The sequence below is a fragment of the Apteryx rowi genome, unplaced genomic scaffold, assembly GCF_003343035.1.
Source record: "Apteryx rowi isolate R43461 unplaced genomic scaffold, aptRow1 scaffold_170, whole genome shotgun sequence".
Taxonomy (NCBI): domain Eukaryota; kingdom Metazoa; phylum Chordata; class Aves; order Apterygiformes; family Apterygidae; genus Apteryx; species Apteryx rowi.
Window position 1 is genome coordinate 424829 of NW_020447975.1, and position 18236 is coordinate 443064.

An 18236-nucleotide genomic window follows, 5' to 3' on the forward strand; every position below is an offset into this window, starting at 1 on the left:
CGGAGGGAAGTTCAAAGCCCCGGCGGTCTCGCCGCCCGCGCCCGCTTCGCACGGGACCCCCGGCGCGCGCGGCCCCGCCCGGCCACCGGCCACCGTCCGCCGCCCGCGCCATGAAGGCGGCGTAAGTGGCCCCCGCGGGGGTGCGGGGGGGGCCCGGCCCGGCGCCCCCGCCCTGACGCCTCGCTCCTTCTCCCAGTAGGGCCAAGACGCCGCGGAGGCCGGCGCCGAAGAAGCCGTCGAACCCCAGCCTGAAGGATCCCGTGGGGGTGAGTGCGGGGTCGCGGCGGGGGCGGCCCGGGCGGCGGCGGGGGGCCCGCGGCCAGCGCCGTCTACGTGCTGGACCTGAAGGGGAAGGTGAGGCCCGGGGCCGGCTGCCCTCGAAGGGGGGAGGCGGGGCCTGTCTCGCCGCAGGTGTACTGCAGGGTGCGGCCGCTCAGCCGCCCGGACCAGGAGTGCTGCATCGAGGTGATCAACGAGACCACGGTGCAGATCCACCCGCCCGACGGCTACCGCGTGTTCCGCAACGGCGAGTACCGGGAGGTAATGCCTACAGCGGGGCCGCGCTCTCCGCATTCCCCCCCCCCCACAGCCCGGCCTGGGCTGGCGCGTTTACGTCCTCTCTCTCTGCTGTCTTTGTTTTCTGCTGGCTCCTGGTATCCTCTTGTCGCGTGCAAATCAGCAATGCCTAAGCAATTGGCGCTCTTAGAAAGGTGAATTTTCAGAAAACTATCTAGAGCAAAAACGCAGGTTTTCCTTAGCTGTCAAATATAGCCCCCGTGTATTAAAAGACTTCTTTGTGGGAGGCCAGGAAAGGGGTAAAAGGAAAAAAAAAAAAAAACAAAAACAGAGCTGACTAATATTTAGACTTAAGGATTTTGCCATGTAGGACTAATTCAAAAAAACCAACTCTAAGCAAAACCAACTTTAAAAGAATTGAGAGTTGCTTTATCTCAAACTTCACATTGGGTAAAAAGCAAAGTTCTCTTAGGTCACTTGCAGTAAGCAGCTTGTGTTGTTACTTGACCAATACTTGTGTTTAGTCCAGCACGTGTGTTGCCTAGAAAGGGGGGATTTAGGTCACGCGTGCAGAACAAGGAGCTGGAGGACTGTGGCACTGAACGTAATTTGGTAGTAAAACAGTTGACCGCAAATTCCCAACACAGCAGTGTAACTCAAAAGAAGACATGTTCCTTAGGTTTCTAAGAAGAAAAATAGTGTATACCAGTTGAGATGTAGAATACTTGTTTCTGATTTCAATATAGGAAATTCTTAAAGGAAGGGTACATAAAGCAACCTTTAAAAGCTTGTATAAAAGAGCCAAAGATTAATTAAAAGTTTGGTAACCAAACCTTCGTTGGAAAACTAAACTGCAAATATTTACATGAGCAAGTGACTTAATGAAGAGTAACCAGATTCATCAAAAAAATAGTATATTGAAATTCTAGGACTGGAAATTGAGGCTAGTCTAGAAAAAGACACAAACTTAAGATTGGTTAAATGCTGGAACAATTTGACTTTGGCCATTGTGGGTCTTTAATTGCTGAGTGCTGGAATAGATAGTTGGTCTTGAGAAGAAGTTTTGGACTTGAAGCTGAAAACAGTGAGATTCTCTGGTTGCTAGGAGGTCAGGCGTTGTGATCACTCTGGTTATTTATGGACTTGAGTTCTATGAAAATGAGAAAATTGCTGTTCTTCATTATGCAGATCTGATCTCATTCTCAGTATACTTGTATTGAAGCAACTGTACGTATTCAAATGCTGGTATAATCTTAAAGTAGAATCCTTGTCTTTCTGGTAAGCTGGTGAAAAACAGTTCTAAGGTATGAAGCATTTTGAAGCAACAGACTCCTGGAAAATTAATCTTTAGGGCAGTGTATTTTCTTTTCTTCAGACTCAGTATTCATTTAAAGAAGTATTTGGCACCCTGGTTATTCAGAAGGAGCTTTTTGATGTGGTGGCTAAACCTCTTGTGGAAGATCTCATTCGTGGGAAAAATGGTAAGCAAGGACTTGTTCTTTACCACTTTTTGTATGTGTGTTCTGCAAATTTATATTTTTTTATTGCTATGACTTTACTTGTGTCAAGGTTCTTTAGCTTGTCTAAGAAAAAATCGTAAATACTTTTTTTCCCTCTTCAAAGAAAATATTTATGGTTTGTCTCCCCTGTACAGCATTCTTGGAAGCTCTTCCTGCCGTTCCTTACTTCTAAACTTATTCATTTGTGTTGTGCCATGCATGTTACTTGTGTCAAGGTCTAATTTTTTTGTATGTTATTAACTGGAGAAACACTTTTTCTGCAGAAAGGCATGACTTCTCCACCTAAAGACTGACTTCCGAAATAAATTGATTTGTCTTTCTAGGACTTGATGTCCTGGGCTCAGTTTGATATCTCTGTGTTGGTGCTTGAAGTATCTGGCTAATGTCAGACTCCTCAGTAACAGTCAATATAAACCAGCCCTCTACAGCCTGGACTTAGGAGAAATTTCTTGGTTTCATTCCATTTTGCCTTCTAAATGTACCCTTTGAAAACRGGGTGATAGGCATTCCTAGCTGTAGTTGAAGTGTATATCAATGCAAGTACTGGTATTGACTGACTAATAATGCTTTATGAGGGGCTCGAATAATTTACTGTTAACTGTTCAAAAGGAGTCGTTGGTTTTCCCAAATACATTTGACAGAGGAAAGACTGAGCGAGATTATAACTGAGCATTTATTTTTTATTTTATTTTTTTAAGACAGAAAGCACCATTTCTTAACCTTTCTGTCTCTCCTAGGCCTGCTTTTTACATATGGTGTAACAGGCAGTGGAAAAACACACACCATGACAGGATCTCCTGGTGATGGAGGACTTCTTCCTCGGTGCTTGGATATGATCTTCAACAGCATAGGACCATTCCAGGCCAAGCGATTTGTGTGTAGTTTTGCACTAAATTCTTTATCCTGTTGCTCGTGGCAGCCTAAAACACTAGAAAAAATATTGTTTGAAATGTTTAACTTGTGTCTAGTCATGCAACTGTAGCACTGGGGAAAAACAACAACAACATAGGACTGGAAATGCGGGGCAAAGGAGGCAGACGTAGTAGCTAGGAGGGACATTTCAAAAAAATGAGTAGTCTGGTCTGGCTATCCCTGTAATTGTTTCTAATTCTTTAACTATCTTATAAAAACAACGGAAAAAAGCTTTCTGAGCATTGGCTTCCTGTGGCTTTATCTGATTCCATGTCTACTAACAGAGGAGATGATTTGAAACTTTTCTTGTTGTCAAACATCTCTGGATTTTCTGGTGTCCAAAAACACTGGAAATAATGCTGAAAGCCTTTTCCTTAATAGAATGCTAGCTTGGAAGCTTTTGTGAAATATTTTTCTTGGAACTATCTGTCCTCTGTTGAATCTACTTGGAGTTGGCCAGCAGATTGAGTGTTAGTGAGGGGCACAGTATTCACTCATTGCCAGACAGCTTGATCACATAACTTGCGTTTTGCTGGCCAACGCCTTATGTTCTCTAGTGTTTGTCATTATATTGTCTAAATGTATATTCACTGCTCAGGTTTTTAAGCTTGATGAGAAGAATGGTGTGGATGTTCAGTGTGAAGTAGATGCTCTATTAGAGCGACAGAAAAGAGATGCCATGCCTGTTCCAAAAACTCCATCTGGCAAGTAAGTAACTATTGTAACGTGCAGAATGAATTAATTAATGTAAGTATTATTCTGATATTCTGGTCTTAACTTAGTCTCTTGACCCTTCCCTTGAAAAAAGGAGAAAAAAGATAATGAAAATTTAATATATAAACTTTCTTGTCATTTGAGGAATTATGTAGTTAAGTATTTAGATTAGAAGATTTAGAATCGGGCAACTTAATTCTGTCTTTGTACCTCTACCTTTTCATGAGTAAAATGCGATGATTTCACTTAGTAGTGATACTGTAAGGTTAAATGTGAGGATGTTCTGCCAAACAAGTGAAATTGCTGAATGGAAGATGATAGAAATGCAAACTATCCAGGAATTCTGCAAGGTATTTCCAACTGCAACTGCGTACAGCAGTGACAGCTGAAAATTTATATTTTTAAACTTTTCAGAGTGCTTTTTTTTAGTTTTTTATTAAAAACTGGATGTTTTGGCTGTAGTTTCTAGTGTGAGAATCATGCTATCTGTCAATAGACTTGCTTTTTAATTCTATGATCCATTGTCTATAAGATATTAGCTGACTGTGGATGCTCCATTACAATTGCTTGTTCTGTGTCTGTAGCAGGCGACAAATAGATCCAGAATTTGCTGATATGATCAATGTGCAAGATCACTGCAAAGTGGAAGAAGTTGATGAAGATAATGTGTATAGTGTCTTTGTCTCCTATATTGAGATCTACAATAACTACATATATGACCTCTTGGAGGAAGCTCCCTTTGATCCCATAAAACCAAAGTAAGTTTTATGAATACCCTTATTGCTGGCTTTAGTTGCACTTTTATGGGAACTATAATATGTCTTTGGCTGCAGTCTTGGCAAGTGTGGCTTAACTCCATTATGTGAGAAAGGTGATGGYCAAGGAGTCCAGACAATAGCATTTAAGTGTGCCAAGTACTGATGGTCTTTTTGTTGCTGCTTCTAAGACTTGGTGCTCTCTTCCTTAGTATAATGGCAGATCAATAAGTAAATAGTGAATTTGTTAGGCAGCCTGTTGTATCCCACTGAGATTCTAAGCCTGTTCATGCTATTCTGCAAGTAGTATTCCTAGCAGATGACGGCAATTAGAGTAAGCCATTCCATAGCTGCTGTTTTTCCTCCTGGAAACAGTGTATTGGACAAAAGCCACTTTCAGCTGTTACTTACAGTTAATGCAAGCTTGCGTATTGTTTCTCTTGAGGCTGACCACTTCTATAGAGACAGAGGGATAGTGTCTTAAGTGAAATTTTGGCTATTGTGTGGAAAGACATGTACTTAGGCGATGTCCAAAACTGGTGAATATTGGGACCTTTGGGAAAAAACAGTCTGAAAGTTAAACTTTGACTCTGAATATGTATTTTTTTAAATTCTAAACCCATTAAAAAAAACCTATACGTATCTATTGGCATACATGTTAGTTAGAGTTGGCCAATCTGTAAAGATTAACTAGAGCAAAACAAGCCATTGCACTGAAACATCAAGAGTTAGCTCTAGGGTAGTGCTTTGAAATGGGTTTGAATATCTATGAATGCTTTTTAAGGAAGGATTAAAGTATTTGGTTTAGTATCTTGCTTATCATGCCCACAAATCAGCCTGGGAAGGATCTTAAAGTATTTCCATTTATGGAAACTGCAGTGTGTTAAAGCTGAATGATTTAATATTTTTAACCCTGTTTTTTTGGTAGGTGGAACAATTGCAACACTCCTGTGCGAAACGGTGACTTTATGTATGTGCATAAGCATATTATTCACAATATTGAAAAGTGAAATTTCTTTGTAGTAGAAGCAGAAAATGAACTCAGACTGACTCCCTACCTTTTCTTGCTTTACTAGTGAATACAGAATGCTTTTGAAGCCATCTTGCTTCTGTATGAGCATATGCATGTAGAAAAAACAATAGCTGCCATCCAAACCCATGATTTCCAGTAAGAATTGCAATTAAATGTAGCTTCTAAATTAAAGCAGTAGCTGAAGTGTAACTAATCCTGGCTGAGTGTGTGTCCATGTATTTGTACTTTCTCTTCCATCTGCTGTATGGATAATTGACATGTTCAGTCTGAATTTTGTATTTAAACAAACAAAAATTTGCATGACATAGAATGTATGGTTGTATATAAAACTCCCTTCAGTTTTAGGTTTCTTTTTTTTTCTCCCCCCTTAAGACCTCCACAATCCAAAATACTGCGTGAGGACCAGAATCACAATATGTATGTCACAGGATGCACCGAAGTAGAGGTGAAATCTACAGAAGAAGCTTTTGAAGTGTTTTGGAGAGGTAAATCTTAAAATATAACTACTTAAATTCAGTACAGGTGTGTAGTCGTTCTCACTCATGGTGAAAACAGAATTCACTTTGCTAAGTGGCAAGTCTTAAATGAAGCACAGTGCTTTTTTTTTTTTTTTTTTTTCCTCCCTCTCTTAAACAGGTCAAAAGAAAAGGCGTATTGCAAATACTCAGCTGAATCGAGAATCTAGTCGCTCTCATAGTGTTTTTATAATAAAGTTGGCTCAGGCACCCCTGGATGCAGATGGAGATAATGTGCTACAGGTGAATTCATGAGCAGACTATTAAAGAACTCTGTGTGTGTATGTATGTATATGTAGGTTAGAAAAAGTAGTGAACCTTGCAGCATGGCCTGCCTAAACAGTGACCTTGTCTTGAACATATGCATCTGCTGGTTAGCAATTTCATTCTGAAACAAATCAAACTCTTTAAATTTCTGAGATTTCTGTTTAGAATTAATCTCCTCTCTATAATAAAAGTAGAGCATTAAAATGAGGAGTAAAACTGTTTATTCCTTGTTCTTTACCTCTGTTTCTCTTAAGCTAAAACTGTTAAGAATATAAAACTGAGAGGCTTTGAATGACTGCACTTGTTACATCTATCTTGTGGCCCAAAACAGAAAGGATTTGAAAAACTTATGTACTAAAAAGCTAATGGTGGGCATTTTCTTGCATTAAGGATTATAAAAACTCCCTCAGATTTTGTCTAAAGTTGCAACATGGGGTCTTTTAAGTTTGCATGCTGATTTGGAATTGTGAAGGTTCCTCCCTTTACCCCCACCCTCAGAAGGTAGGGAATAGTGTTTATCATTAGCCTAACGTAATTTTGTTTCCTGTAATAGGAGAAAGAACAGATCACTTTAAGCCAGCTGTCCTTGGTTGATCTAGCTGGAAGTGAAAGAACTAATAGAACAAAAGCTGAAGGGAACAGGTTGCGTGAAGCAGGTATCTACCACAATTAGACAGTCCATTAATTGTATATACTAATATATATGCTCATATTCAAGTATCAGTCTGCCTCCTAGCAAAAAAAAAAAATTTTGAAGTGTTCTGTTTTGATGTTCAGTTATCTGATCTGATGGTCTTAAATCCTCAAGTTTGTAAATCAGAAGTTTCTTTGTAGTACTAAATTCATGGATACTTCAGACTAATTGGAGCAGTTATCTGTAACAAATCTTACTTAAGAGTCCAGGCAGTTTATTCTTAGGTAAACCACTACATAATTTGGGAACATTATCCAAATGGCTGCTTAAGGAGCTCTTTTTATTTTTAGGTAATATTAATCAGTCACTAATGACATTAAGAACGTGTATTGAAGTTCTACGGGAAAACCAGATGTATGGAACAAATAAGGTATGCAACAGATCATCTAATTGTCTCTTGATGACTGGTTTAATGAAAGCTTACTAGATCTTTGTGTGTTTGTTCTAAGATGGTTCCGTACAGAGATTCCAAGCTGACTCATCTCTTCAAGAACTATTTTGATGGTGAAGGAAAAGTGCGTATGATTGTGTGCGTTAATCCCAAAGCTGAGGACTACGAGGAAAGCTTGGTAATTTCCTTGTAGATCTTCTTTCTCTTCTCTTCCATGTTTATCATCAAATTACTGCACTTGTTTAGCAGGATATAGGAATGGTAATCTTTGTTGCTTGGACTCATGTAATCAAATATATTATGACTGGGTAGATGTGTCCTCTAAGTCTCATTTTTCCTTTTAAAAATTGCAACTCTGCTTGCACATAAAATAGGAAAGGTCATCTTATTTACAAAAGTCCAAACCCACAGCGATGTTTAAGTGCTTAATTCCCACTGTGGAAGTACCTGCAAGAACTTCAGTGCAGGTGTTTGCACAGTCAGTTTCGTGGTTCTTGGGGGTGGAGGTTGGGGGGGGGATGTTACTAGGAAGGTTTTTGGATGCTCCACTTTAAAATTGCAAGCTATGCAGCTGGGAGCTACTTGATATTATAGCTTGATAATGTCTCCTCTAATGCTTTTATTGATCTAAAATGTTACTTTTTCACTTTTGACTTGTTCTGTTTAGTTTCATTGTTAAGCTTGCTTTTGTTCTTTTGTAGCAAGTGATGCGATTTGCAGAAATGACTCAAGAAGTTGAAGTTGCAAGACCTGTTGATAAACCGCTCTGTGGTTTAACACCAGGGCGGCGCTTTAGGAATCAGGCCTTTAGAGAGGAACTTTCACGGAAACTGGAGATTCGGGGTGGCCCAATAAATGGAGGTAAATACTAAAATGCTAGATGGTTACAGCACAGGCTTTTCTGTTTGGGGATGAATACTATTTAAAAAACAAATTATTCAGACCTTAAAAGTACAAAAGAAATAATTTACCCGTTAGTCGTGAGCTTGTTCTGCATTATGTATATTTGAGTTGCTCTTTTTGTGCTGCAGCACTACTTTTACAATTACTGGGCTTATACTACAAGTGTCAGAATAATTCTTTGTAGTTGGTGATGAGTTGAATTCACGGTCCCATTACTGCAGTTCCTGAAAGGAAATTGTTATACTGAGGATGATACTTTGATGTTTTTGTATGCTCAGGGCCTACTGTAGAAAGCAGGAGTTGCCTGGAAGTAATGAATCAAGGATGTCATGTTTAATTTTTCCTCAATACTGTCATCTCTTCTGAAAACTTCTAGTTCTCAGTAATTATTCTGTCTACTTCATAATATTATGGAATGAATGATCTGTGGCTATGTGTTGTCAAATGGAATTTTTCCATTCTGTAGCTTGTTGACAGACTTTCTTGGCTTTAAATGTTACAGAAACAGAAGAGCAATCTGTTTCAGAAATGCTTTTGCAGAGCTTTCCTCCGTTGCCTTCGTGTGAACTATTGGATGTTAATGATGATCAAACGCTTCCAAAGCTTATTGAAGTCCTGGAAAAACGCCATAGAMTACGACAAATGTTGTCAGAGGAATTTGCCAAGAATGGTAAGAATTTGAACATCAGTGTTGAACTAGACTTATGTCTCACTTAATACTTTTCAGGGATGTCTTCTGTACCAACACAAAATAAATACCTTTTCTCAGTTGATGCTTTAGAAAGCCTTTGTTTGGGGTAGCTGGTAGCGTTAAGCTGGTGGGAGTTGAAGAACTGTTTTTGATATTTTGGGGATAGTGTGAGAAGATAAAATATATTGATTCTTTTGCAGTGCTTACATTTAAAACTATGCTGCAAGAATTTGATTCCAGCGTTGTATCCAAGGAAAACTATATTCAAGGAAAACTGTCTGAAAAAGAGAAAATAATAGCAGGACAGAAAATGGAGCTAGAACGCCTGGAGAAGAAAACTAAAACTCTGGAATACAAGGTTGGGGGTTTTTTGTTTCGTGTTTTTTTCATTGTCTAAAGCTACATAGTTCCTCATCAGAAAAGGAATTTTCTACCTACCATTTGGCAGACTTCTTGACATCAGAAGTTGCCTAAGAAGGATATTAGAAATGAGATTAAAAGTGTTTTCTGGGGAACTTTAACTGAATGTTTTTAGCTTTTTGGCTTTCCTATTAGGTGAGGATTTTCTCAATACATTGAGATGTGCAACTTACGAGAAAGTTGTAATATCCAAAGTTTTTTGGAATTAGTATTTTTCTAGGTATACTTATACACAACTGCTAATGTATTCTCGTACTTGTTAACTTAATCAAATATGACTAGCAGTCTTGGGCTTAGATGGTAGCGCTTGTAAGAAGCGTAGCCAAGTCCTTCCTCTTTTCCTCCAGATTGAGATTTTGGAGAAAACTGCTACAATTTATGAAGAAGACAAACGTAATCTCCAGCAAGAACTAGAAAGCAAGAGCCAGAAATTGCAACGTCAAGCTTCTGACAAGCGTAGGCTGGAGGCACGATTGCAAGGCATGGTGGCAGAAACGACCATGAAATGGGAAAAGGAGTGTGTAAGTACACTGCTATATCTGTTAGAAATGCATAACTCAGCATTGCTCCCTTATGTGTGGTGGGTTGTGATTTTGGTTGTGTTTTTTTTTTTTCTTTATTTCTTACGTGGCACTAAGACTGAAGATATTTGGCTTTAAATATGGACTTTAATTAAACRTTTTCACCTTAAAAATTTTATAAATGTGATATGTTCGGATATATTTTTCAAGGACTTTTGATGCAGCTAGAACAACATTCGAGCAATTCCTCATTTTATTCCAATATCTAGAATTTGTTTCTTGGGTTTCTGGCTCTCTAACTTCAGGAGTGATTCTCATGTTCTGTCAGCTGTCATCAGGAGCCTACTATCAGAGTTTCTGCATTCTCCTCATTGCATATACTCTTGCTCAGATGTGCTTGACATGCAATAAGAAAAGGAAATCTGAGGGATTAATACAGCAAGCTCATACTTCAGGACCATTGATAAAACTATAGTTAGACACACTCCCATTTGTCTTAATTCAAAAGGCAAATTTTTTGTGGCATTAAATATGGTACTGTTCTGGAATTTGGCAAGTCTTTTTTTTTTTTTTTTTTTTTTCCCCTTGATTTGCCATTATTTCCAATAGCTTGTATCTTAACAGGGAAAAGATTTAATTCCATCTGGAATATATGATTCCCTTTAAACTTACAGTACAATTACTTGCTTGTGCCTTTGTGTAACATACTTCACACTTTCTCACTTGTCTTTCCAGGAACGTCGTGTAGCAGCAAAGCAGCTGGAAATGCAGAACAAACTTTGGGTCAAAGATGAAAAACTGAAGCAACTGAAGGCCATTGTTACTGAACCAAAGAATGAAAAACCTGAGAGGCCTTCACGGGAGAGAGACAGAGAGAAGCCTGTTCAGAGATCAGTGTCTCCTTCACCAGTACCTGTAAGTTGCCTATGAAACACTTGACATGGGGGTAAGCATTTTTATAAGAACGAACTGAAATGCAGACCACTTGTCTTAGTGGCTAGAAAAGGTTCTCAAGCACAGAACTTGAATGACTAACCTTTTGAATTCTTCTTCTCCAGTTGTATTTATCAGTGTTCTTTATTTGTGCTGCTACCTTCCAGTGCTCCTAGTATTGGAAGAATACCTGATTCTTAATGCTGTCACTGAAACACACTAACTGTCCAAAACAATAAGCTTTATAGCTGAATTGAATACAGACAATGTGCAGCATGATACCGTTTTATTGGCTTAAGTTGACAGTTCTGTATGTTCACTAACTTCTTTCCTATTCTCTCTAGCCTTCTAGTAATTGCGTTACTCAGGTCCCTAACAGCCAGCGACTCGTGAGCAACCCACAGGTGCACAGACGTTCTAATTCTTGTAGCAGCATTTCTGTGGCATCCTGTATTACGGAATGGGAGCAGAAAATCCCTTCACACAAGCATACCAGTGGCACTCCTRATGCAAGGAGTAGACAACAAGAACCAGAACAAAGTAGAAACTGTAATGCCTCAGACAGAAGGCGAGGGATGTACTGGACTGGAGTCRTTGAGGTTCCCAGACGTAGAGATGAGCTAGAAATAGAAGAGGACCAATGCTGCAGGGTTAGTGCTGCTCCTGTCAAAAACTAAATGTAGTGTTGCTTAGTCTGGCTCAGAAGCTCATCTTAACTGCTCTTTCGTTTAGAGCACACCTAAAACAGATTGGAACTCATTCCATAATTTTTCTCATAGGACCGTACTATTTCCAAGCTGAGTCTCACTATTCATTCTATTTGACTTCTTAATTTGACATTTGAAAATTCCTTAAAAGCAGTATGCCTATCTCTCACTAGCATGTAGATAGCTCTTGTAAGGAATTCTGAGCTAGCTAGACCTCTTTTCTGGCTATGGATGTCCCTGTTTTTCAATTTGTGTCTGTCTCCTCAGATCTGTCTCACAGTCTGCAATTTACCATAGTCTGCTTGGGCAGCTTAAAAGGTGGTCTTATGCGCCATTTGTGCAAATGTCTATTGGAAATAGTGCTTGGACAAGCATCTCATTTGTATGAATGTTAGTTTTGCTCTTAGAATATTCTTCCCAAATCTGTGTGTGTGTGTTAAAGCAGGGGGTTTTGTTTACAGTTGGGACACTTTTCCTCCACCCTTCCTCCTTTAAATTGATGTGTGCAAATGTTTGCATCTGTGATGCTTGTCTGTGTCACATTATAGCTCTGTTGCAGTGGCTCAGGAAAATCTAAAAGAATTGTACAAAAGAAACTAAATCAGCCTTCTTGAGAGTGTTTCTCAAGAGGAAGAAAGTTTCTCATGGTATGATTCACTTTCAGTAATGTTTCCAAAATTCCTGTTACTTACTAACCCTTTGAAGCAAGGGATGTGCTTTTAAGCTAATGCTATTTTAATTAACTAACACATGAACCACTCTTAACAGAGTAAGGGATGTGGTCTCTTTTACAGTAAAATGTAACCAGTAGTAGTGTGCCCTTAGGGCATAACTTCTAAGGCAGCTTGGCAAAACTGTTTCCAAAAAGCATCAACAGAAACCAGTACTTGCTCCCTAAAAAGAAGGGAAAAAAAAAAAGTCTGAGGAATTCTTTCTTTAATGGAAAACTTTTGCTGAAAGCAGCATGTCTATTTATTTATTTATTTTTAAGAGCTGCTTTAGACTTGTGAGAGGTATGTCTATTGCTAAAAGCCATAATTGATGCTAATCACCTAAAAGTGCAGTGGATGGGATTTGGATTTACAGATTTGGATTATGTAACTTCACTATGATTCAGAGCGGTCTGTAAAATTAGTGTGTAAATGGAACAGGGAGAGCCTGCAGATATTCTTTCTAAAGCCCAATAATGCTTCAGGGACCTTTCAATGGTCTTACTAGTTTTGCATGTCTATGAGCAAAAAGGCCACAACTCCCAAAGAAGGGAGTAGAGCTGATCCTTGGCATGAGAGTATGTCAGTACTTTTCAAAGATCTTGAAGGGATCCAGTTTTTTAAGCAAGTTATTGCTGGTTATCAGTCTTCTATTTTTCCTAAGCATCTAACAGTAATGTTTATGAACACAGTAAAAATACATGAACTTCACTCACTCCTATGGATTTTCAACAGCTGAATCCAGAAGCAGTAGCTCTAGCACAGGAGGAGACTTCCTCTAGCTCTGCTCTATTTAATGAAAAGTACTATGAGGCCTTGCATCCTTTAGAGATATTAGAAATCCATACTTAGTCTGCTTCCTTTGCTACCACAAAAATTGCTTATTTGATCCAGGAATGCACCCATGGAAACGTATTTCAAACTTTTCTCTTTTCAGGTGGGTTAATACGTCTATAGCAATCAGTTTTGATTTGTAGCACTTATCCCAAGTTTCCAAAAGATACCCATGTCCTCCTTGAGAAAACTTTACTATGTGTGGAATGCAACTGATTAAATAACTCTTAACTAAAATTGACAATCAATAGAAATTGGCACAGAAAAAATCTATTAATAATCTTACACAAGGTGCTCAATAATGGTGCCTTTCAGGATGGATTCTGAAAGTACTTTAGGAATAAGGCTTTGATCTTATTACGGATACGTTTTAACCAGACCTGAAAAGCTCACTTCTGCTAATGATATCCTTTGAGAARTTTACTGTGTGCTGATTTCTTCCGATTCTCTTCTACTCTGATCAGAATGCACCTCCGGTTCGTCTCAGACACAGACGGTCGCGCTCAGCTGGGGAGAGATGGGTAGATCATAAGCCACCTTCTAATCTGCCCACTGAAACAGTCATGCAGCCGCATGTCCCTCATGCCATCACAGTAGCGGCTGCAAGTGAAAAAGCACTAGCTAAGTGTGACAAGTATATGCTGACGCACCAGGAGCTAGCCTCTGATGGGGAGATTGAAACAAAACTAATTAAGGTAAAGAAAACACCTTTGTGGTAGATGTGTGATAACCCTGCCAACTCCTATTTCTGACGATGTATTTGGGCTGCAGTCTTACTAGCTTGCAAAAAGGTACATTTGACTCAATGTGCCAGGAGGTTTGATTTGAAAGCTTTGTGAAGTTGGATTCGAGGTAGCTTTGGAGTCTGAAAATGCTTTTCTTGAACTTCATCATTACTTTATATGAACTATTCCAAGCTTGTTTACCTTGAAAGCAATTAAGTCCCCCCCTGTAAAATGCAATAACCCATTTGCGGTGAAAATGTCTTAGGCTTGTGATTGCAGCTAATTTTATGGAGTCAGTTTTATTGGAGTGATATTATTTGATTTCCATTAGCAGCATGAATAGGCTTGCTGCAGTGATGGATGCTCAAATGCTCCAGAACACAATTTACAGTATTAAATGGACAAGCAAATTGTTGCAATAGCCTAGGCTTTGTGTCTCAAAATACTGACTGTGATTGCTTAAGGCAAATTGGGAGCTCTTTGTAATTCACAGTAAGGAGCTCTTGGTTTCTGGAACTTGAGTTCACTTTTCCCGTAGTTATGGGCCTTCTGGTATTTTCTTTAAACTTCAAAAAAGCAAACAACCCTCACTCTAAGCTAACCTTAGGTCTCAGCTATGTTTCCAAAAGTGAAGCCTTAGATGACAGCGTAGCTGTTCATGCTGTGAAAAGGAAGTTTGACTGAGCCAATGACATTGTGTCTGTAATATACTTAGTCATTGCTGTCATGCAGAAATCTTTGTCAAGGCAGTGACTGCTCCCTGGGTATTTTGCATGATTGTCGGGGTCAATGATGATCCCTCTTTATTTCCCTGTGTATAATCGAGGAGGCTGGGGGAAAATGTATTCATGCACATATGCTTGCTGGCTACCAACCTGCAAGGAAATAACAGCTGTAAGCGCTTAAGTTTTCATGTGAAAACTTGCACTGGTAGCCATCATACTGACCTAATGAATGTAACTTGGTAACTGATTTTGGCTTCCAGGGTGATGTTTTCAAAACCAGAGGTGGTGGACAGGCTGTCCAGTTCACAGAGATAGAGACTCTAAAGCAAGAATCTCCAACTGGGTGAGTTGTGTTCTTGATTTTTAGGTTCTGACACTGACTCCTGTCTTTCCAATAGTACTTGTGTAACTGATTTTGGTCAAAATGATTGAACAGAAAGTTTTTGCACCTGAATTGAAATTGTATAGAGGTAACTTGGGGAAAGCTTCTTATAGATGCTGGAGCTGCTGGTAAGGCTGGTCTGCTGCTAGGAACAAAGCTCTCTAAAGTATTTCTTTAGACAATATAAAATGTATTTGCTTGTACTTGAGAATCTGCCAAAGTACCTGACATTCCCGTAATGTTTTTCTCTCTCCTCCTTTTTCAGTCGAAAGCGAAGATCATCACCTTCCAATCCTAACCCACCAGAAGATGCTGCAGACGCTGAATGGACTGATGTAGAAACCAGAGTAAGCTACAAAGGAGGAGGGGGACATCTCGTGCTTGATTTGGATGAGAATTTGGAGTAATGCTGACAGCTGGGGTTTTGGGGTGATAGATATTGACTTTGTGTTTTCTCAGTGTTCTGTGGCGGTGGAGATGAGGGCAGGATCTACTCTTGGACCTGGATATCAGCATCATGCTCAGCCCAAGTAAGTGCATCTCTCATCTGTAATTGGGCTATTGGGTCCTTGTTCTAATGTTTCAGGATTAATATGAAGCCTGATGACATCTGAAATGAGATGACATTTCCCCCCCACACACACACTTGACTACAGTGCCTTTACAGCTTTAGGTTTGGGGTGCACACCCCTTTAAACAAGCCTGTCCATCCTAGAGTATTAGRGTCGGAAATGAGCTGGTGATAGATTTGTAAGAGACTTTTGCCCAGAAGACATGTTAATAGTTCTACTTAAATTCTGGCCTGCAGTGCAGTGAGCAGAATGTCGAGTTTGATCTTATCCTTTAGCAGCAATTCAGAGTGGACTAACTGGACTGTAAAAAGTTGGGCTGTGGAACCATGGCGCACCTGGCAGATTAAATGTGGAATAGTTAGGGATGGTAAAAGTAATAGGTAAAGATGCTAAACTGCTAACCTGTATCGCTCTTCTCCCCTTTCCCCTCCTCTAGCCTTTATCAGATGTTGATACAGTAGAAAATATTCTTTTTTTTTTTTAATACCTTTAGATACATTAAGGTTGCAAATACCTTGTTTCTTTCAGTATTGGGGTAGAAACTGAGACAATTGTGGATAATGCCTAATGGTAAACTTGAATGGAGCTAATATTCCAGCTGCTATCAGCTGTGTGATTGCCAAAGGCCTCTGTTAAGGAAGCATTGACTCTAGTCATGTTTGGAAAAAACCTTCCTTTTGTTCAAATATGTGGACTAACAATCTGAACTCTCAGGTCTGTCTTGTCGTTCTCTATCTTGATGGGATGAGAGTGTTGGCTGCACCCCTAAATTTAAGCATACCAAATCAGAAGTCCCAGTTTCTAGAAGAAAATCCAAATGACCCTGCAGTTTGCAAAGTCAGTGCCCAACATTCGAGCCCTGTGTCTGACAAAACACTTGGACAAAAAAAAATGCTTCAGATAAGATAGCTTTGCTAACTTAAGTGTTGGAGAACAGAATTCAATATCCAGATTTGGCCTCTTGCAGATAGGTGCTGGCAGTGCTCTGGAAGTGACCTATTCAACTCAGGGAAGAAAACTTGCAGTTTTACAAGACGTGTTTACAGGCAGGAGAGAGGGCTGGAGAGGTAAAGAGATTTCTGTGAAGCCAAAATCAAGCAAACTGATTGCATTTGGAATCCAAATAGTGAAACCATTAGTTTCTACTCTACTTTTGAACCACAGCTGTTGTCTTTGATCTTTTGTGTAGTGTGTATCTCTACTACATAAAAAACACAGAGCTGTAGTGGAAAGGTATTTCAAGGAGTATCTGAAATGGGTAATCCCTGTTTCACACAAAGTCACAAACATGTGCTTGTCATCAACTTAGCATACACTTTATTACATCTCTCACTAGAATCTGGGACCTGCTCATGGCTGCTACTGCTACTTGCAGCCTTGCTACAGCCTTGTAATACAGTACTTGTGTATTGAAGTGGAAGTTGTATTTATTTAAGCTTATTAAATAATCAAAATAAAACTTTGTTTTTAGTTCACAGCTTTTTTAAAAAATAACAACAAGACCCAACTATTTCTTGATGAATAACCTCTAGTTTGCTCATGTTAATTGTAGCATTTTTCTAGCATAGAAAGTATGTGAAACTTTGCATACATCAGAATAGATAAAAAGGCTATTGGAAAACTGCTGCTGTGTAAAAACTGAAAGCTGTTTATGGTTTTTTTTTTTTCTTTTAGGCGAAGAAAACCATGAACTTAATGTACTACTGCATTGGAATCCTGTTGATTTTATCAAAGGGATGTAATCTGCTGCCAGTAATAACTTGATAAAGTAACTGCTTTGTTATCACTACAGGCTTGTATTTTTATAATGACCTATACTAGGCAGTGGTTAAATGGGAGATACTTCTTGCAAACCCAAAGAAGCATGTGCATGTGTAGTTTCAATAGACTTGGGGGGGGTTCTGCCATTGTGTGCTTTGGACTTCTGAAGAGCACCTTCCGTCTTATRGGTATGAACCCCTTGTTATTAAGCTGTATCTTTATAGACTAATAACACAAGGCCTCTGCCTTGCATATTTTTCAGCTTTTTCTTTTAAAGAGCAAAATACTTCTATTTTGGTCACAATCCCTTCCTTTTCAGGTCTTCTGTTTTGAAGAGACATAAATGCTGCTATTTATTTAGTTGCAGTAATGCACTTTAGGAGTGTTTCTATGCCATTTCAAATTTTATTATAACTAGCAACTGCTCAGTAATATGAATTACTTTTTGGAAGAATTACCTAGTCCTGACTGTTGAACTGACAGTGTTATTTAACATGCAAATCGGCTTGTGAAAACAATTTCAGTTTTCATACATTCATAGTAACAAAGCAAGAATACAGAGATAAGTAATGGTGACTTGACATCATACCTACTTCATTTTGTAGGGCAAATAAGCRTTACAAATGTTTTATATCTGTAGATATGGGGTAAGAGGGTAATGTGCTCACAAATATGGTGAGAACTTTATATAAGTGTGGCTCTGCAAACATGTTAAAATAAATACTTTTATTCAGTGGCTCTTACCCAGCATGTACTTGTTAGTTTCTGTAGCTTAGCCTATTCTTAAGCATCTCAGCATCTTGTGCTATATAGCAGAGCTTTGAACAGATCTGCAATTTTGAAATGCAGCTTTTGGGATACTTCTGAAACTTCAGTGAAGGAACCTGCTTGGATCCCCAGATATAAAATGCTTTGACAAGCTTATCTTCAAGACTGCAAATTGCTTTTGAGGGCAGTCAGTTCCATTTTGAGTGACTGTCTGTCTCATTAAAAGATGTGAAGCATTGAGCTTTTCCAGCCTCAGAAAAACAGCTT

General features: G+C 39.2%; 1 protein-coding gene across 8 annotated transcripts; it reads left to right on the top strand.

The window, feature by feature from the left end:
• The first annotated feature begins 46 nt into the window (after positions 1-46).
• On the top strand, positions 47-17934 carry KIF23 (kinesin family member 23). Of its 8 annotated transcripts, none has more exons than XM_026060763.1 (24): positions 47-121; positions 197-266; positions 412-540; positions 1892-1997; positions 2774-2910; positions 3547-3656; positions 4247-4420; positions 5346-5387; positions 5823-5935; positions 6087-6208; positions 6786-6888; positions 7217-7296; positions 7376-7495; positions 8019-8178; positions 8723-8890; positions 9112-9269; positions 9679-9852; positions 10588-10767; positions 11130-11435; positions 13501-13731; positions 14747-14829; positions 15134-15215; positions 15328-15398; positions 17115-17929. In XM_026060763.1, exons 1-24 carry the CDS (start codon positions 111-113, stop codon positions 17128-17130), a joined length of 2946 nt encoding a protein of 981 aa, XP_025916548.1. In that variant the 5' UTR covers positions 47-110; the 3' UTR covers positions 17131-17929. The 8 variants fall into 8 exon arrangements, with proteins under 8 accessions (XP_025916548.1, XP_025916551.1, XP_025916555.1 ...); XM_026060766.1 differs by having other exon boundaries at positions 4250-4420; XM_026060765.1 differs by having other exon boundaries at positions 76-121; positions 200-266.
• Positions 17935-18236: the final 302 nt, after the last annotated feature.